This window comes from Oncorhynchus gorbuscha, linkage group LG02 (genome assembly GCF_021184085.1).
Source record: "Oncorhynchus gorbuscha isolate QuinsamMale2020 ecotype Even-year linkage group LG02, OgorEven_v1.0, whole genome shotgun sequence".
NCBI lineage: Eukaryota > Metazoa > Chordata > Actinopteri > Salmoniformes > Salmonidae > Oncorhynchus > Oncorhynchus gorbuscha.
The window spans coordinates 28846714-28867892 of NC_060174.1; the positions used below are offsets into that span (position 1 = coordinate 28846714).

The 21179-nt window shown below is 42.4% G+C and overlaps 2 protein-coding genes across 3 annotated transcripts; both read right to left on the bottom strand.

Moving 5' to 3' along the window:
- Positions 1 to 115: 115 nt before the first annotated feature.
- LOC123992410 (ADP-ribosylation factor-like protein 2-binding protein) lies at positions 116 to 2540 on the bottom strand. 2 transcript variants are annotated; one of them, XM_046293559.1, is made up of 7 exons: positions 2401 to 2540; positions 2199 to 2268; positions 1902 to 1963; positions 1696 to 1802; positions 1492 to 1577; positions 1142 to 1238; positions 116 to 986 (listed from the first exon to the last, which is right to left on the bottom strand). In XM_046293559.1, the coding sequence occupies exons 1-7, from the start codon at positions 2417 to 2419 to the stop codon at positions 879 to 881; spliced, it is 549 nt and encodes a 182-aa protein (XP_046149515.1). In that variant the 5' UTR covers positions 2420 to 2540; the 3' UTR covers positions 116 to 878. The 2 variants fall into 2 exon arrangements, with proteins under 2 accessions (XP_046149515.1, XP_046149510.1); XM_046293554.1 differs by having other exon boundaries at positions 116 to 1010.
- Positions 2541 to 3177: 637 nt separating this feature from the next.
- Positions 3178 to 21176, bottom strand: LOC124000308 (RING finger and SPRY domain-containing protein 1-like). The gene is given in 16 exon segments (XM_046306585.1): positions 3178 to 4312; positions 4419 to 4523; positions 4664 to 4816; positions 4976 to 5078; positions 5226 to 5337; positions 5422 to 5565; positions 7519 to 7634; positions 7968 to 8099; positions 8171 to 8237; positions 8373 to 8431; positions 9228 to 9354; positions 14334 to 14446; positions 15802 to 15854; positions 19622 to 19902; positions 19905 to 20069; positions 20846 to 21176. Coding segments are annotated over 15 exon segments (1740 nt in total). The 5' UTR covers positions 19983 to 20069; positions 20846 to 21176; the 3' UTR covers positions 3178 to 4215.
- Positions 21177 to 21179: the final 3 nt, after the last annotated feature.

Genomic DNA, 21179 nt, shown 5'->3' on the forward strand with positions numbered 1-21179 from the left:
TTCTGTACCAAATATTAAGTTCTGCTTTTCTGATTTATCAAATACTTATGTCATGCAATAAAATGAAAATTAATTACTTAAGTCATACAATGTGATTTTCTGGATTTTTGTTTTAGATTCCATCTCTCACAGTTGAAGTGTACCGATGATAAAAATTACAGACCTCTACATGCTTTGTAAGTAGGAAACGCTGCAGATTTTGCAGGTTATCAAATACTTGTTCTCCCCACTGTAGGACAAATGTTGTACTAATATTATTGAAATTATTTTACAGAAAGGGATTCCATTGGTTCAAATGAGAAAGGATCTGAGAAAGCACCATCGACCAAACAGCCTAGGACTGAATGTACCAGGTTTTTTCTTTCAGGCTTCATATACGGTTTGTTGTGGAGGGCTATGAGTACAATAATAATAAAGACATTTCTAAAGTGTTTTTCCATTGCTGGTGCATATAGTTCTCCTAACCACCAATGCCAAGGGCTGAGCAACTAGGCTACTGTTTAGTCTGTCTAAAATGCTTGACCTACAAACACCTTCTGGCATACGTGTTAATAATGTAACAGGCACAAAACTCAAGTCATTGATCACAAATGTAATAAACGCTGTACCCCACCCTGAGGACAAAGGTGTCTATCTTAACCAGAGAAAGGCTATTTGTAAAACAAAGACCAACCTGACTGATACATTCCCATTGCAAACATTCCCATTGCAAACCTACAACAGTTGAAATACAAAAGCTGGGGGAAAGACAGATGTTCCCTGTGGTCCCCTGTGACTGGAGGGCATGGGCAAGACAAACAATTCTGTTCTGTTGTCAGCAGCACAGTGCACTATTGGTCATGTGTATGTTCATGTGTTTGGGGATGACTCTTCATTAGTTACTTCAGTTTTGTTGTTGTTCTGGAGGTGATGGCTTTGGAGGATGTAGAGCTGAGAGACTTCACCACTAGGCCATCACTGAGGTCAAGCCCTCGGCCCTCCCTCTCCTGCAGACAGAGGAGGTATGGGTGCTGTGACAACATCACACAACCACAAAGAGACAGAATCCTCAACACATTTCTCTCAACAAATCACTAGTACACATCCTAAAATATACTGTCATATAATGTACATCCAATTCCAAACATTGAGTTTTACTCACTGCTCTGTAATCAATGAACATTTCCTTGAAGGTCATGAAGTCTGTAAAAGTAAGCAACATGTCGAAGATGTCTCCGGACACTTCGTCTTTGTGCTGCCTGAAACATAGAAAAGAGTGTTTCTCATTTCACAAAAATACATTTTCAAACGTTGCACTCTGCAGTTAGATGTATTTGGTTTACAAGCGGCAGTGTGCCACCTACTGGCCTAATGTGTCAGAGTGCAGTGGGTGCTAGGACCCCTGGGTGTATTCATGAAGACTCATGAGACCATAGGCTTACTGGATGAACAAAAGAGCTGGTGGTACTGTAACCGAAAAAGGTTACTCCTGAGTGGAAATGGTTTACATACTTGAGTAACTGAGTAAATGTGCTCATGTTGAAACCGGGAATTCTCTCCATCAGCTGCTGCTCAAGTTGTTTCTCAAGCAGCTCAATCTGAAGAGGTAGAAGTAAACATCAGAATATGTATGACACGTTCACATAGATCGTTTTTTCAGACCTTCTACCTTGACAGTTGATGAGGCAGGCAGATGAACAGAGTATAGTGCCTTACATATTCGTTGAAGATGGGTGTATAGGTGAGTTTGTTCTCCTCGGAGTCATCAAACTCCAGGTAGTGTTTCTCCATGAAGCTCTGTTGCATGTGCTGGAAGTCGTCCTCTGAGGAGAAAATTGAGTAGCATTAGAGAGCTATCCATTTAACGTTGATACACTAAAACATGTCTAGAACACAAAAAAACGTTTTTTGGTCCAATTTACCCATGATGATGTCTTCAATACTCCCAATGACAGCATCAAAGGCTGCATCTGAATCTGATGAGCTGGGGAGGATAAATCAGTCAGCAACCAAACATATAAACATTTACAGTTAAGTCATTTATAAACATTAATCATTCTCTTCTAAATTAACGTTACTTCACGCACTCACTTCCTCATAGACATACTGACTCGTATGCACACATACATACATGCATGCATACATACATACATACATACATACATACATACATACATACATACATACATACATACATACATACATACATACATACATACTTTGAAACAGCAAAATTCTCCTCATCCAAATCCACCATTTCAACGATGTTCTCGCCACCACCCAGCAGATCTTTCAAAAAGACAAGACATTGCATAATACATTAGATAACGATAGCATTTCATGCTAGCTAGCCTAGCTGAACAATCATTGCTATATTTCTCTGGCTATTTTCGTATGATTTAAAATCAGTCAAGAACTCACTTCGCTCTTTAACGTCCATTCTTAATCTATTTAGTTAGCAAACTACGTGGCTGTCTAGCTGATTGATTTTCTGTAATCGCTACCAAGGCAACAACAAAAAAACGCTCCCTTCAGTAAATTCAGTCCGGTAAAGAAACAGATCCCAGCTGATTAGTTCCGGAAGTACAGTAGAGTACAGTACGGTCAGGCCATAGAATTGAGAATTATAATAATTTGATAGCACCTCTATGGGTCAGGCACTCAACATCGTGTAAATTGAAATTAATGTTAAGTGCGTTTAAGTCCTTTATTGCAATCATGGACTGTAAATTAATTTTCCCTTTTCTGTCCCATGATAATGCAGAGTACATATCATGTAATTCATTCTGACTGATGGGTTTAGTTGTGAATGTAGCCCATGGCTAAATCATGTCAATAATAATGGCATCTTTGACAAGCAACATAACATTAAAGTAACTATCCAGTGAAAATCTCACTTTTAAAAGTTAATATTTCCAAATAATGTTGACTCATCCTATAATCGTATTTGTAGTCAAAGCATACATTGGAGAAAAAAACAGACTGTTTCAGATACGCTTTCTGTGGGATGAGCTCCCATAAATAGTTTTAATGACCGGTTTACACCCACACCATTCTGTTGTTGGGGCACTCGCACAACATTCCAACAAAAAAAAAAAATGCTTTTTAAGATCATTACTTAACATTTTTTGGAAGGAAAACTATTTCACTCATTATTTTTAATTATAGGTCATATTTCATAGAAATCTGGAAACACTGGACAGTTACGTGAATATTTATTATTACAAATATCACAACTCAGAAAACAATGATCAATCAGTAAATCACATCTTTGGGACCCCTGGGGCTACTCCATTAAGACATTAAGATACAATTTCACTTTTTCTTAATTTCTTCCATGACTAATTTTCTGGAATGGAGACAATTGGCCCTCCAAATTTGACCAATTTGTAGTCATTCATACTAACAGAGGTGTGATATCTTCTGACAACATCCTCTGATTCTGAATGATTTTCCACAACCACTTCAGGCTAGCCTGGGAATCAAAACTATCCCAGTTAACTGTGATTTCAATAACTTAATTTCAATCAACTCAATTTAGTTTTAATTGTACGTACACAAATATGATACTTTTTGAATCAGAGTTCTGTAAATTTTGCAATCTCATTTATAACAGAATGATTATTCAATCAACTCAGAAATGCTTCAAGTAAAGGAGAGAGCGAGAGATGGAGAGTAATAGACAAATCTGTGCTCAGTTGGTATTGTATGTTTGAGCAGGGAGTTAACATAGTCTTTTTGTTGTTGTGCCTTTACGTTTAGTCAGAAAACAAGAGAATCACAGATACATTTAAAACATTTGAGCAGAGATACACAGGACACATTGACCAGAGCCTGAGGGAACATTAGGCAGATCCATGTGCAGATACTGTGGGAGTTTATGAATTAAGATTGATGAGGCAATTCTGGAAATGCTGCTGCCTGCTAATATCTCAAAATTGCCTTCCTGCCCTCTCACTCTCTCAGCACTTTCTTGCTCTCAGACTGGTGAGGGGCCCATCTCCTCACAGAGAAAACGCTCCATGGAGTGCAGATAAAGGAAAGGTTCCCCCTCCTTGTTCTATTCTCCCTACAGTCTCTCTCCTGGGGGTCTTCGTCAGGTCCCACCACTCACTCCTCAAATTAGGCCCAGGGTCCGATCACAAATCCTAGCTCAGCCCCATTGTCCTATTGGTTGGGATTGGAGGAGGGGATGGTTGGGGAGGAGTGTTCATGTCCTGGTTTGGAGGCGAAGTGTCAGGACACGTGTGAGATGAGTCTGACACGTGTCTGAATGTCCTGGCGACACAGTGGGCATGTCTCCAACTGTAAGGCACACTCCATACACATCCCACTAAGGAGACAGAGACAAACACACAGAGGCCAAGTAAGGAGCTGTAACAGATAGGCAAATGGCTAGATAGGTACAAGTGGTGAAAAAGAGAGGGAAGTTGTTGTACCTGTGTCCGCAGGGTCTCAGCTCCGTATCGGCCATCTGGTCACAGCAGAGGGTGCAGCAGTTGTCTCTGATGCTCACCTGCTTCAGCAGAGCCAGGCGCCGGTGTCTGAGGGAAACACACAAGCACAGTCATGAAAAGCTACATAGGAGTTCACATAATGTGCAGTTGTAATGGGCAGTTGTTCAACCAGAGTGATCATTTAGAGCCTAACCATTTCCCTCAAGGCTCCATTACCTCAGACTTACCTGGGAAGGATAATCTTCTCATCAGACGCCAGCAAGGCAAAGTCATTGAAGGTGCTGAATTTAACAGATGGGGGGTGGCGGAAGGGCTTCGCTCCAAAGTTAAACTCACATTGTTGGTAGGACATGAAACTTGCTGCTGCAAAGAAGCCAGACCTGAGAAAGAGATGAAGTAGAGAGACTAAGGTAAGTGGAAGAATAGGGAGGACATTGGATGTGGCAGTGAGTTAGTGAAATGTACAGCATGTGAATACTTGTGTGGGGTGGATTATGTCCATAGAAGGGAGCGAGCAGGAGTAGGGTGTGTATACTCACGTTGCTGAGGAGAACACCTGCTTCTCTGGGGGAAGTTCATGTCCATTCAGGAAGAAAAGCATCTGCTTCTTACCGAGGTCCAGTAGGAAACCGATGACATCTCCTACAGATCAACATGAGTGTAAAGCTTAAGGCTTGTAAGGGCCATTAGCTCAGTAACAAATGTGTGTAAGCTGAGGCCCCAACAGTCATCTCCCATTACAGCCTGCCTCTCTGAGCTACATGAATCCAAAGTTCAGGTTGAACTTACCCTCTTTCCAGCAAGGGTGGGAGTGTGGCTTACTGCGAGCATTGTACCAGATTAGCTGCCTGCAGCCATCATATGCACATGAATATTCATCATCTCCTATCCCATAGCCCTCCTGAAACACACACATTATGGCATTCAGTCTAGCATGAATAAACACTGCTTGCTGTGTGTATCAGTAAAGAATGTGAACACTTACATGGTTGAGGAACTTGCTATCCTTGGTGGCCCAGCCAATCTGCATGACCCCTGAGGTGACCACAGTGACCTCATAGTACCACACGCCTGAGTCCACACAGAAGGTACAGCGGACACTCTCGAAGGAGGACGCGTCACAGCGTGCCTTGGGAGGGAAGAAAAGGGCAGATCCATTATCTCTATAGAACACAAGTATTATACCCGGCAGTGTACAGTCATGGCCAAAAGTTGAGAATGACACAAATATTAATTTTCACAGTCTGCTGCCTCAGTTTCTATGATGGCAATTTGGATATACTCCAGAATGTTATGAAGAGTGATCAGATTAATTGAAATTCATTACAAAATCCCTATTTGCCATACAAATTAACTGAATCCCCCCAAAACATTTCCACTGCATTTCAGCCCTGTCACAAAAGGACCATCATGTCAGTGATTCTCTCGTTAACACAGGTGTGAGTGTTGACGAGGACATGGCTGGAGATCACTCTGTCATGCTGATTGAGTTCAAATAACAGACTGGAAGCTTAAAAAGGAGGGTGGTGTTGGAATCATTGTTCTTCCTCTGTCAACCATGGTTACCTGCAAAGAAACACGTGCAGTCATCATTGCTTTGCACAAAAAGGGCTTCACAGGCAAGGATATTGCTGCCAGTAAGATTGCATCTAAATCAACCATTTATCGGATCATCAAGAACTTCAAGGAGAGCAGTTCAATTGTTGTGAAGAAGGCTTCAGGGTGGCCAGGAAAGTCCAGCAAGCGCCAGCACCATCTCCTAAAGTTGATTCAGCTGCAGGATCGGGGCACCACCAGTACAGAGCTTGTTCAGGAATGGCAGCAGGCAGGTGTGAGTGCATCTGCACGCACAGTGAGGTGATGACTTTTGGAGGATGGCCTGGTGTCAAGAAGGGCAGCAAATAAGCCACTTCTCTCCAGGAAAAACATCAGGGACAGACTGATATACTGCAAAAGGTACAGGGATTGGACTGCTGAGGACTGGGGTAAAGTCATTTTATTTGATGAATCCCCTTTCCGATTGTTTGGGGCATTCGGAAAAAAGCTTGTCCGGAGAAGACAAGGTGAGCGCTACAGTAAAGCATCCTGAGACCATTCATGTGTGGGGTTGCTTCTCAGCCAAGGGAGTGGGCTCACTCACAATTCTGCCTAAGAACACAGCCATGAATAAAGAATGGTACCAACACATCCTCCGAGAGCAACTTCTCCCAACCATCCAGGAACAGTTTGGTGACGAACAATGCCTTTTCCAGCATGATGGAGCACCTTTCCATAAGGCAAATGTGATAACTACGTGATTCGGGGAACAAAACATCGATATTTTGGGTCCATGGCCAGGAAACTCCCCAGACCTTAATCCCATTGAGAACTTGTGGTCAATCCTCAAGAGGCGGGTGGACAAACAAAAACCCACAAACAATAATTGTGAATAGAAGCCTTTGACCCTTATGAAATGCTTGTAATTATATTTCAGTATTCCATAGTAACATCTGACAAAAATATCTAGCCACTGAAGCAGAAAACTTTGGAAATTAATATTCATTCTCAAAACTTTTGGCCACGACTGAACACAGTTTATTAGGTATTTAGGCTGTTCTGGAGGCAAATGGGTGTCTGACCTGGTACTAGATGGGTATACCTAATAAACTGGCTACAGTGTAATGCTGGCCTTTCCCATGACTGGAACATAAAATATAATCATTCCTTGTGTGTGCAACACAGTGCCCCTACAGAAAGTTGAGTTTGGATCATTCTAGTCACAAGACCACTCCTCTGTTAGGCTTGTTAGATAGTAAGGCTGGGACAATACCAGGATCACAATATTCTTTCCATGGCAAAAATTAAAACACGAAGCAGAACAAACTCTTTGGTCCTTTAAAAACCTGCTGTATGTAAAATATTGTGTTATAGCTTTGAAAATAAATATATGTGACTCTGGATGACAACATAATGTTTGTTTCCAACATCGGGGATGTTTTCCTAAAGAAGTTACATCCGCGTCGTGTTTTGTTTTCTTGCCATGATACTAATGAGTATCGAGATATTGGTATTGTCCCGGCCCTTCTACAGAGACACCCCTCACCTCGAGTCCACTAGGAGAGATCTTAAGATACTCGCTGACGTCGTTGCTGTTCAGCATGGCATTGATGTTGCTCAGGTTCACCTTCTCATAGGTGAACTGACGACCATCTTTCAGGACTGAGGAGAGGGAATGGTATAAGTCAGTCTCTCACACACACACACACACACACACACACACACACACACACACACACACACACACACACACACACACACACACACACACACACACACACACACACACACACGAAAAAAGTCTCCTCTGTCTCCTCAACTGTGCTGCTAAGTGCATATTCTGAAGGCACATCACACCCTGCAAGGAGCTTAAAGCCTCCTCACACAATGAACAATGGACTGCTGCTAAAGCCAAGAGCACTGTGGGGAAATCTGTTGTGTGAGGAAATGTGGATGAGAACTGTCCTCAATAACATGATGTAGTCTACTACTCACAGAGGTTATCCAGGCTCCATTGTGAACAGAAGCCGACCTGGCGCTTCAGGTAGTCCGTGTGGTCAGCCCACGATTCCAGAACCCCCAGCCGGTCACCTATACACGACTCGGACACCGTTAGCTTGTTCTCACCTGCAACAGTGAAATATGACAGTTAGTTGTCCGTTTCATGGCCATTGTACAGGAGATGGGGACAAACTTACTGGTCTGTGAGAACTTCTCCAAGGCTATGAGGGCAAAGAGCATGACAGTAGGATGTGCCTCAGAACTCTGGGAACAGAGATTGACATAAATTAGACAAGGTCTCATCCTCACTCTACAGAAAAACAACATGCAACACAAGTACATGACTATTGACCGCTTGTAACAGAATTTATGATCTTCTAGATCTGTGTGTTCCCTCACCAGGCTCTCCAGCAGGTACTCCAGGGTTCCAGGGCTCAGGAGTCCAATGCTCGCTGGACCTGAGAGATGAGACATGTGGAGTGGGTGTTAGGAGGAGAAACAATGCTCAGGGCCAGAGTAAAAGCACAGGATTGCACCAAGGCTACTTCAGATCTTCCAGAGAAAGAAAAGGTGTAGTTCACAGTTTGGGTTGTAAACAGACATTTTTTAAAATTTAACTAGGCAAGTCAGTCAAGAACAAATTCTTATTTATAATGCTGGCCTAGGAACAGTGGGTTAACTGTGTTGTGGGTTAATAACTCTTGTTTTTGTCGCACTGCTTTACTTTATCTTGGCCAGGTCACAGTTGACCTTGCTCTCAACTGGCCTACCTGGTTAAATAAAGTTGAAATAAATAAATAAATACATTTTTAAACTGCCTTGTTCAGGGACAGAACGACAGATTTGTACCTTTTCAGCTCGGGGATTCGATCTAGTAACCTTTCGTTTACTGGCCCAACGCTCTAACCACGAGGCTACTTGCCGCCCCTACATTAATTAGTAGAGGCAACCCCTGTTGAGTATGTCAGACAGACTAAATCGTTTCACCCTGACCACCCTCCACAGCCCAGTGCTGCAGGCTCAGCAGAGCTGTCAGAACAAAGGCAGAGCACTTTGGCCATGTCATGACAGACCAACTCAAACTTGCAGGATCAGCGCTTTCAGTTCACACTGACCACTTGATATGCTAAAAAATGGTTGAGCAGCTAGGGTCAAATAACCTGGAGCATTTTCATACATATTCACACGGTATATTCTGTGAGTTGGTGTGTGTGTGTAAGAGAATGAGGGAGATCAGGTTGCATCCACACTCACCAGCCAGTTTCTCAGCCAGGCAGCCCAGTACAGCTGTAGTGTTGCGGTGCTTGGAAGGGATGACAGCATCCTGGCGGGCCACAGTGGAACTCAGGCTCAGCATCCCGGACAGCTTTTGTAGAGCGTCCTAACAAAGTAAGGGAAACAAGCACTGTTATGAAAGCACAGCACAGAAAAACCTTTCAAATCTACTTAATACCCACTTTCTCTGCACGCCTATATGGAATACAACGGGTAAAGCAACAGGCTACACTGACTAGATTAACAAAAACACAGAATCCCTCTCAATAGAGAGTAAAAATTCTGAGCCAAGACTGAGTTTCTTTTTCAAAAGAAGAATCTTTAAGAGACAAAAGTACAGTGCTGACTCAAAGCAGAGAAATAAACTAAAAAAGGTGGCCTCCAGCAGAAAAACCCTGTATTTGACAATAAGATTGGCTTGTTGTGATCAGCTCCTCTCAAGGAGTGCGTAGGAGTGGACAATCATGCTTTGGGAATTTGCGCTTTGAATTAAAAGTACTGTGACGGCATTAGGCAAGGAAGATGGATTGTAGCGACATTACAGGTAGGGCCCAATAAAATCTGTAAAAAAACAACAAAATTTAAAACAGAATTCCATTTAGTTTTCTGATTTTCCAAGTATCTGTTTTCCCCATTTTTTCAAGTTTGCACTCAAAATCACACTTAGAACATCCAATTGAGTTTTTCTATAAACTAAATCCACAACAATGATTATACCACATCCGGAGACTTCTTTAGAGGTCTGGAAAAACTAGAAGTATTTACCCTTTAATCCAAATGCGCACCAGCCAGAGACCATCGTTTGTTAGAGATGTTTCTGTAGCGCTTATGTGAATGCAGTGCCCCCCCCCTAAGTTTAATAGTAAAGACGTACTTCAACTGTAAAAATGTATTACCCTTTTAAATGTGCCATGAACACAACCAGTCATGTTTTCATCGGATTGTCAAAACAAATCACTTCAAAAAGTAGGTTACGTTTGCACATTTATCCAAAATAATTTCAGCATCTGAACAGCGCACTCACTAACTTTCTAGCAAAAACTCTCACTGGAGAAAGTACCTGAGCGAGCGAATCAGCGCCCCTCTGTCTTACTATACAAGGAGTACAAAACACTGCTCTTTCCATGACATAGCTTTCACCTGGTCAGTCTATGATCCCTTATTGATGTCACCTGTTAAATCCACTTCAAGTCAGTGTAGATGAAGGGGAGAAAGGTTAAAGAAGGATTTTTTTAAGCCTTGAGACATGGATTGTGCATGTCAGCCATTCAGAGGGTGAATGGGCAAGACAGAACATTTAAGTGACTTACAGTGGCTTGCGAAAGTATTCACCAACCTGGAATTAAATTACGTTGTGTTATCATTTGATTAACACAACGTGCCTACCACTTGAGTGTGCATAACTATTCACCCCCCCCCCCCCCCCCCCCCCCAAAGTCAATATTTTGCCACCTTTTGCAGCAATTACAGCTGCAAGTCTCTTGGAGTATGTTCCTATAAGCTTGGCACATCTAGCCACTGGGATTGTTGCCCATTCTTCAAAGCAAAACTGCTCCAGCTCCTTCAAGTTGGATGGGTTCCACTGGTGTACTGCAATCATACCACAGATTCTCAATTGGATTGATGTCTGGATTTGACTAGGCCATTCCAAGACATTTAAATGTTTCCCCTTAAACCACTCGAGTGTTGCTTTATCAATATGCTTAGGGTCATTGTCCTGCTGGAAGGTGAACCTCTGCCTTTCAGAGATTTGAGACTGGGACAAACAGGTTTCCCTCAAGAATTTCCCTGTATTTAGCACCATCCATCATTCCTTCAATTCTGACCAGTTTCCCAGTCCCTGCCGATGAAAAAGATCCTCACAGCATGATGCTGCCACCACCATGCTTCACTGTGGGAATGGTGTTCTCAGGGGGGTTAGGAGTCGGTGTTGGGTTTGCGCCAGACATAGCGTTTTCCTTGATGGCCAAAAAGCTCAATTGTAGATTCATCTGACCAGAGTACCATCTTCCATATGTTTGGGGGGGTCTCCCACATGCCTTTGGCGAACATCAAACGTGTTTGCTTATTTTTTTCTTTAAGCAATGACTTTTGTCTGGCCACTCTTCTGCAAAGCCCAGCTCTGTGGAGTGTACGGCTTAAAGTGGTCCTTTGGACAGATAACCCAATCTCCACTGTGGAGATTTGCAGCTCCTTCAGGGTTATCTTTGGTCTCTTTGTTGCCTCTCGGATTAATGCCCTCCTTGCCTGGTCCGTGAGTTTTGGTGGGCGGCCCTCTCTTGGCAGGTTTGTTGTGGTGCCATATTCTTTTGAGTTTTTAATAATGGATTTAATGGTGCTCCGTGGGATGTTCAAAGTTTCAGATATATATTTTTTTATAACCCAACCCTGATCTGTACTTCTCCACAACTTTGTCCCTGACCTGTTTAGAGAGCTCCCTGGTCTTCATGGTGCTGCTTGCTTGGTGGTGTCCCTTGCTTAGTGGTGTTGCAGACTCTGGGGCCTTTCAGAACAGGTGTATGTATACTGAGATCATGTGACCCTTAAAAAAGTCCACCTGTGTGCAATCTAACTAATTATGTGACTTCTGAAGGTAAATTGGTTGCACCAGATCTTATTTAGGGGAGCTCATAGCAAAGGGGTTGAATACAGGGGTTGAATACAGGGGTTGCACGCACCACTTCTTTTTTTTCTTTTTTTTTTAAACAAGGTTTTTTCCCCCATTTAATTTCACCAATTTGGACTATTTTGTGTACTTCAATTACATGAAATCCAAATATATATACATTTAAATGCCAGGTTGTAATGCAACAAAATAGGTAAAATGCCAAGTGGGATGAATACTTTTGCAAGACACTGTAGAACGGGGTATGGTAGTAGGTGCCAGGCACACCGGTTTGCGTGTGTGAAGAACTGAAACAGTGCAGGTTTTTCACACTCAACAGTTTCTCGTGTTTATCAATAATAGTCCACCACCCAAAGGACATCCAGCCAAAATCAGACAACTGTGGGAAGCATTGGAGTGAACATGAGCCAGCATCACTGTGGAGCACTTGACAACTTGTAGAGTCCATGACCCAATGAATTAAGGCTGTTATGAGGGCAAAAGGGGGTGCAAAGCATTATTAGGAAGGTGTTCCTAATGTTTTGTACACTAAGTATATGTAGAACATGTATAGGATTCATTGCCATACTCTTTTTGGCCAGAAAGTAGATGGTGCTCCAATAGTGCTCACTAGATTAGTGTCTTAGGTGCAACAGTGTGTGATGATTATTTTTACAGTCTATGGTAAGGATGGTCAGGAAATCGCTGATTAAAACCCAATCAAAATAGGTTGATGTCGATTGTGTAAAGAGGACACCTCATAACAGAATGCAATGTTGCAAACTAGCATACGGAACCACTCTGCAAAATGTGTCCTTCCCGATCTGAAAACAGCGATGAACATAACATGTAGCAACAACAGGCATGTGGGGGGAGGGTTCTTGAAATGTAACATCCAATCAAAATCTTGCCGCTTGCAGCCAGCGAACCATTCAAACCATTTTTACAATACAAAATCCTCCAGATCAAGAGAGGCGTGACAGCAACATGATTTTTAGGTATGTCATTGCCGACATGAGACTACTACTAAACTAACATATGCAATTTTTTAAGATGGTCATACCAAGGATAATTTAGGTATTTGATTTGGAATTTTAGGACCCCTGTATAAAGGAAACATGAAGAAACATTGAGTTTGGTCTTACTGCTATTAGCCTAAATCTTTTAACTGTGGAATTACCTGTATACCTTTGACTATAAATTCCATACATTTTTCGTCTAGGTACCGGGTTACCTTCAGAGTCCCCGTGACACTTGTGTGTGTGTGTGTGTGTGTGTGTGTGTGTAGAACAAAACGGAGTACACCATAGTGTTCGTGGGAGTCTCATCTTTCAATAGTAATACTAATTTGTAGGCCAAACCGTTTGGACGCTACAAACGTTTCCGTGAGAAGACATTTATTTTTGAGACATCTCCAGGTCTGACAAACAGTGCTGTAGCATTGCCACCTTCCACCACGGATTCCGGAAGACCAACATCGGCTGATGCAGTGGATAGAGACACAGCCCATGCAACAACAAAAAACATCTCTAGCTTAACATGCAGATTTTTTTAGCATTTATTATACCTCGAGCAAAGCTTGGTGGGCATCAAGCAGATAAAACATTTTTATGCCTAGCTCATGAGGCCCCTTGATGATGTGAGGCCTAAGGCAATTGCCTCATCTGCCTAATGATAAGTCCTCCAGTACGGTTGTCATTACATTAGCATCATAGCTAACAGCTACACAAAATGGTAGACAAACACACACAGAGGGGCATTCCTGTGCCGTTGCCTCTTCAGAAAGTTTTAGGGATGTCTCCAGAGTGGTGCAGCGGTCTAAAGCACTACAGACCCGGGTTCGATCCCAGGCTGTGTCACAACCATACGTGACTGGGAGTCCCATAGGGCGGAGCACAATTGGCCCACTGTCATCTGGGTTAGGGGGCTCTACCTGGCTCATTACGCTCTAGCGACTCCTTGTGGCGGGCTGGGCGCCTGCAGGCCCACCACAAGTGTTTCCTCCAAGACATTGGTGTGACTGGCTTCTGATTTAAGCGAGTGGGTGTTAAGAAGCGGGGTTTGGCGAGTCATGTTTCGGAGGAAGCATGACTCGACCTTCCCCTCTCCCGATCCAGTTTGGGAGTTGCAGTGATGAAACAAGATTGTAATTGGATATCACGAAATTGGGGAGAAAAAGGGGTTAAAGAAATACAAGGACCGTTTTAGGGAAAAAACAAGTGACTGATGTATTTGTAAGTCGCTCTGGATAAGAGCGTCTGCTAAATGACTTAAATGTAAATGTAATGTATTTGTCTTGTAAAAATCGTGGGCAAAGGAACGCATTTTCTAATAACTTGAATACATTTAGTTGATTTCCTACATTTCAATACATTTTTGAACATTGTTGAATTCCTTTTTAAAATGTCTGGATTTTCTCCACATTCTCCAGAACGCAGGTTTTATCAGGCCCTAGAGGAAACTAGAGACCCAGAACTTACTTTTGTGGGCAGTGGGCACTCGTCAAGCAGCAGGGTGATCACAGCTGGTCCCAATGGGTCGTCCAGTGGTATCACCCGAATCAGAGACTGGACCACCTCCAACCAGCCGTCATCTTAGGGGATGGGGCAGGGGAGGGAGTGGGGGTTAGCAGGGGAGAGCAAAACTGGTAATTAACAGCCCCATTGCTCTTTGTAGTTAGTTGTCACACTTGATGCAGATATGCGGTGTTTGAGGTTGTTTAAGCATGTCTGCTTGGGGGCTTTCTTGTGCATCATCACTCAACTAGTCAGAAACCGAAACTAATTTACGGTTGAATTCTGTTGAAAGGGAGGAATTGTTTGGGGTTTCTCTTCCTCCAGGCCATCCTCAATTCAAAAGAATTGACTAATTTCTAACCTTTCCATGTAATCAGACGATGCAACCTACTGTGCATTTCCCTCTTAAGGCAGATTGATGTCTTTTACAGATATCCACAACATCATTGGTGAACATAAGAAAATCTGAAATGCGGTGAATAAAATACTAGTGACCCTTTATATCCCACCACCAGCTACCCCACTCCTATCCCTGATTCAAGGTCCAGGAATAACTCCATTCTTCACTTTCCATAGCGGAGAGTCAACACCTGACTGCCCTGCCCCAAACCTACAACTCTCTCAACCATCAAAGGAAGAGATGCACTTAAAGTAAACAGCACACATTTGTGGCAATGAGAGGGGACGAGACATGCTGGCGGGCAGGATACAGTAGTTAAGACCCAGTTAGGCCATGCTAAATCCACCTCTTAGATACCAGCCAAAGAAAGACTCAGACCTGCCACTCACTAGCATAATGCTCTGGAAGCATGGGTCTTGTTCTCAAAATGAATAGCCTTAACAGGGAATAGTAAAAGGTTACAAACAAGGCTCTTCGGTCTCACTTTATGTAGTGTTGTCTCTTGTCGTGATGTGGGTTTTCATTTGACTTATTTATTTGATTTATTTTTAATCCCAGCCCCCGTCCCCACAGCTGGCCTTTAGCCTTTTGGTAGGCCGTCATTATAAATAAGAATTTGTTCTTAACTGACTTGACTAGTTAAATAAAGGTTAAATCAAAAATAAAAGGCTCATTAATGTAGAATGAACACATTCTAGCTGAAGGACCAGATGAGACTGACTAATAGGCAGGCAGAAAGGCACATTATGCACTGAGGACAGGGACTGACTGGGCAGCCAGCATTAGCATCATTATGTCGGCTAGAAGAGCCTTGAACAACCTTAAGATCCACTAGTCATCGATATCCGTAGGTTACAGCTGACAAGAGGACTCACTAATTATTTCATTTAACAGAGGAGATAAGCATCAGAGGACAGAGTTCCTCTTACTGAAGAAAATTACAGTATCTTTCTTAACCTCTTAATCTGGCCTGAAATCCATGTATTACATCATGGTACTGTATATGAGCAATCATAAGTACATCAGTCTTACCAGTTTCTGCCATCTCATGCAGCGTGATCATGGAGTAGGGAGGCTCTTGGTCACTGGGGGGGGGGGGACAAAAAAAGTGATGGTGAATAGAGAATCTTGTGACAATGAAGTTCAATTATTGGTTGTCTGGTCTAAGCAGTTACGAAATTCAGATGACAAGTTGGAGGCAGGGAGAGTGGAGCAGTGTGATGGATGGGCGTGCGACGTTTGTCATTTTGTCTGTGAGCGAGACTGGCCCACCGGCCTCCCTCACCCTGCCCGTAAATCTGACCACTAACAGCAGTCATACTGATCCCTGGGGAACCCCTCCTGGATAACCCAAGACGAGAATCTGTCTTCAAATCCAATCTTATTGGTTGCATACACATTTTTCTGCTGTCATCACAGGTGCAATCCTTGTTTCTAGCTCCAACAGTGCAGTAATAGACAATACACACAAATAATTAGTCCGGAATATGCAGTACTATTCAAAGGTTCACACACCTACTCATTCAAGGGTTTTTCTTTGACTATTTTCTACATCAAAACTATGAAATAACACATATGGAATCATGTGGAAAACAAAAATAAAAAGGGTTAAACAAATCAAAATATATTTGAGATTCTTCAAAGTAGCCAACCTTTGCCTTTTTATTTTATTTTACCTTTATTTAACCAGGCAAGTCAGTTAAGAACATATTCTTATTTTCAATGACGGCCTGGGAACTGTGGGTTAACTGCCTGTTCAGGGGCAGAACGACAGATTTGTACCTTGTCAGCTCGGGGGTTTAAACTCACAACCTTCCAGTTACTAGTCCAACGCTCTAACCACTAGGCTACGCTGCCTTGATGACAGCTTTGCACTCTTTGCATTCATCCAGCTTTATGAGGAATACTTTTCCAACAATCTTGAAGTAGTTCCCACATATGCACTTGTTGGCTGTTTTTCCTTCACTCTGCGGTCCAACTCATACCAAACCATCTCAATTGGGTTGAGGTTGGGTGATTGTGGAGGCCAGGTTATCTGATGCAGCACTGCATCACTCTCATTCTTGATCAAATAGCCCTTTCACAACCTGGAGGTGTGTTGGGTCATTGTCCTCTTGAAAAACAAATGATAGTGGGACTAAGCACAAAACAGATGGGATGGCGTATCGCTGCAGAATGCTGTGGTAGCCATGCCGGAAAAGTCTGCCTTGAATTCTAAATAAATCACAGACAGTGTCACAAAGCACCCCCACACCATCACACCTCCTCCTACATGCTTCACGGTGGGAACCACACATGCGGAGATCGCCCGCTCACCTTCTGAGTCTCACAGACTCGTCGGTTGGAACCAAAAATCTCAAATTTGGACTCATCAAACCAAAGGACAGATTTCCACCGGTCTAATGTCCATGAGCATTGCTCAAAAGGTGAGCATTGCTCGTGTTTCTTCGCCCAAGCAAGTCTCTTCTTATTATTTACCTTAGTGGTTTCTTTGCAGCAATTCGACCATGAAGGCCTAATTCATGCCGTCTCCTCTGAACAGTTAATGGTGAGATGTGTCTGTTACTTGAACTCTGAAGGATTTATTTGGGCTGCAATTTCTGAGGCTGGTAACTTGACTGAACTTATCCTCTGCAGCAGAGGTAACTCTGGGTCTTCCTTTCCTTTGGCAGTCCTCATGAGAGCCAGTTTCATCAAAGCGCTTGATGTCATTTCTCTTTGCTTATTTGAGCTGTCCTTGCCATTATATGGACTTAGTCTTTTACCAAATAGGGCCATATTCTGTATACCCCCCTACCTTGTCACAACACAACTGATTGGCTCAAACACATTAGGAAAATAAATTCAACAAATTAACTTAATTGAAATGCATTCCAGGTGACTACCTCATGAAGCTGGTTGAGAGAATGCCAAGAGTGTGCAAATCTGTCAAGGCAAAGAGTGGCTACTTTAAAGAATCTCAAATATAACATATATTTTGATTTGTTTACCACATGATTTCCATGTGTTATTTAATAGTTTCACTATTATTCTACAAATGTAAAAATAAAGAAAAACCCTTGAATGAGCAGTTGTGTCCAAACTTTTGACTGGTACTGTGTGTATAATATATACATACACGGTCAAAAGTTTTTAATGAAATTCACATTTTAATGTCTTAATGTACTCTGATATTAAATCACAGAACAAATAAACAATTGGGGACACCAAAAAATAATGTAATAGTTTTGTTTAACAAAATGTTCTCATTTTTTTACTCAAAGTGGTCAACTTTTGCAGTTTTAACAGCCGAACACACTCAAGGCATTCTTTCTACAATGGAAATCAAATACTGTTCGGAAAGTTCTTCCCAACACTGTTCCAGAAGTTCCCACAAATGTGTTGCACTTGTAGGTTGCTTTACTTTCACCTTTGTGCCCAGTTCATCCCAAACCAGCTCGATGGGGTTTAAGTCTGGAAACTATGCTGGCCATTCCATGATTTGAAGCCTACAGTGTTGTTCTTTTCTTCTAAGGTAGTTGTGACATAGCCTAGAGATATGTTTTGGGTCATTATCTTGCTGTAGGATAGACCCCTGACCAACTAGGCATACACCAGAGGGTATGGCATGGCACTGCAAAATGCTGTGGTAGCCGTTTTGGTTGAGGGTGCCGACTCAGGATCCAGCCAAAGAGCCCCAGACCATCACACATCCTCCTCCATGTTTGACAGTTGGTGTCACACACTGAGGAACCATCCTTTCACCTACTCGACAGCATACAAAACCCTGTGTGATGAACCAAAGATTGAACATTTTGAGTAGTCCACTGGCAGTGCTTCATAGCCCAGGCAAGCCTCTTTCTTATTTTGCCATCTTAGCAATGGCTTTCTTACTGCCACTCGACCTGTCAAACCTGCAGCTTGAAGTCTTCTCTTCACAGTTGGAACTTGCTTACTTCGACCAGTGTTTAGCTGTGCGTGAAGCAGTTGTCCCGTAAGCTACCTATCACGCAAGCTGTTGACTATCAGAAACTTGTCTTCTGATTCTGTTGTGGCTTTGGGTCCGCCAGACCTCCATCAGAGTTTCCAAGTGCCTTTTGATGGTGTAGGAAACTGTACTCACTGAGACCTTGGCTTTCTTTGCAATTTCTTAAAGGAAAGAACTACACTTTTAGGGGTTATAATGGTCTGTTTGTCTCCTTTTGTTAATGCCTTTTCCTCACCATTATGATAACAATATAGTACTTCCTGCTGTACAATAATGCTTAAGAGGGTGTAGTAACAGTCTGTTCCAACACTGCTTTTATACAGACAGAAGGTTTTTGTAAGTAATCAACAAAAGTTGGGACACCTGTAGAAATGGTTAGTATCAAGGCCCAATTTACATCCATTGCTGCAGAACAGCTGTAAGTTGTTAACCCATTACTTGTTCCCTGAAAAAGGCCTTTAAAAAATATAAAACTCTGAAATGTACATTATTTTTCAGTTTTTGGTAACAAACTTGTATTTTATATATTTAACCTCTGGCAGTTTACCGCTTACCTTTGTACCATTTCAGGTTATTACCTTATTAGACTTGATCTGCTTCAATTTCAATAAAAAATTGAAAAATGGGGGTGTTCTAAAACGTTTGACTAGTAGTGTATATGTATGCATACATACATAAACACTCACTGAACAAAAATAGAAACCTCAAGACCATGTTAATGACCATGTTCGTGCCTGAAGTGCCAACAAAAGGGAGTGCATAATCTGAACAAACTGTACTACAGTCCTGACACATAACATTCAACTACACTTGTGAAGGGAATCAATGTTCATTATGCATGCCGCGGCCTCTTGCTTAGTTGGAAATTATATTGCAAACACTTACTTGTCAACTAGAGTCCTGATGACAGCAAGTGTGTCCAGCACCAGCCCGTCCACATTTTGTTTCTTCCGGCGAGGTTCATGGGGTCCCCGTCCACGGCGGGGCGGTCTGACTGGGTCCCGGGGCCGACTGCTTCGTGCCTCCGGGTGATCAGCAGCGGTGTGATCAACTCGCCTGAGCTGCCCGCGAGTTGCCGATCCATCATCCACATCACTGTCTTCTCTACAAACACAGCTGTTTCCCATGGTTCTGGTTGTCCCGAGGCTTTCCAAACCCGTAGTGAATGTTGCTGCTCCAAAGAGAGCAGTAGAACCTGTTCAAGGCTCCTGCTAGCACAGAATGCAATCCAAGAAGCTACTATCATATCATTTGGAGCACTCGTGGAGGCGTCTCATGACGATCCGGGTGGGGACGTCAATCATGGTGCTACTACTCTGCAGATGGATGGCAACTAGGAGGAGTGGCACAGATCAGCAGTGTTACAGTGAACAATAATCGTCATACAGGAAGGAAGTCCACGTGCACTTTCCAAACTCTGACCCGTGTAAAATAACATTGATGAAAAGAATACATGTTCAAGATAAACAAAATGCACTGAGAAATTAAAATATGTAGCTAGCTAGTGTTGTTGATTAACATTACAGAATATACTAGTTAGCTAACATTATATACGGCTATTTGGTACAGTTTAGTTGTTAGATTTCAGTCAAATTTACCTGGCTAGCTAACGTTAGTTAGATAAGCTTGTTATGACTAATTTATGCCAAGGCTAAATTGACTGGCTGTAACAACATTCATGTTGAAAAGGATAATGAGAGTTAGCTAGTGCTAACGTTACACAAAATAATGGTAAATAGCTAAAACAACAGCCATGTTGAAACTGCAAATGCGAGTTAGTTGTCTGGTTAGCAGCTAACGTTCACGTTACACCAAAGATACTGGTATATAGCTAACCCTTTTGTATGTGGTGACCCCACTTGAAGCTATTTATTGTATATAATGAGAAACGTTTTATTGAACTGTAGCTAACTACAATTATTTGAACTTTACCAAATGAGTAAGCTAACCTGCTGACTGTTAGTCAGATAGCTAGCTAACTTAATAGCTAACATTAGCCATTTTTCACACCCCCATGTTACATGACAACATTAAATGTGGCTAAACTAGCTAATGTTTGCTCTCATTAGATGCTTGGTGGTTCTATATGGGCGTGAGCTAGCTACTTACCTTGCAAAATAGCTGGTAATGTCCTCTGATAGTTAACGAGTTACGACAATCATGAAGATGAATAGGCCCCTGAAAAGCTTTACGAGAAACGCTTTTACTTTAAACTAGCTGTCTACCCGTTAGCCAAGCTAGCTAGGTAGCTAACTAAACAAAAAGGGGAGCTTGCCAGCACAAACTAGTTAGTGTAACGTTAGATGGTTAACAATCCCATTTAATCTGCTCTTTATTGATTCAAGCGGGTATAACGCCCTCAAACCCATGTATTTAATGTTGTGTACGGCTGTACTGATAACTAACTAGCCTAGTTCCGTAGCGTCAGCTACCCCCCCACCCC

Excerpts from the sequence above, each read along its gene's own strand:
- LOC123992410 (XM_046293554.1), bottom strand. Across the intron at positions 1,803-1,901 it reads TATTGAAGACATCATCATGG|AGGACGACTTCCAGCACATG; the intron begins GTAAATTGGACC and ends TTTTCTCCTCAG. Across the intron at positions 1,578-1,695 it reads CACCCATCTTCAACGAATAT|ATTGAGCTGCTTGAGAAACA; the intron begins GTAAGGCACTAT and ends CTACCTCTTCAG.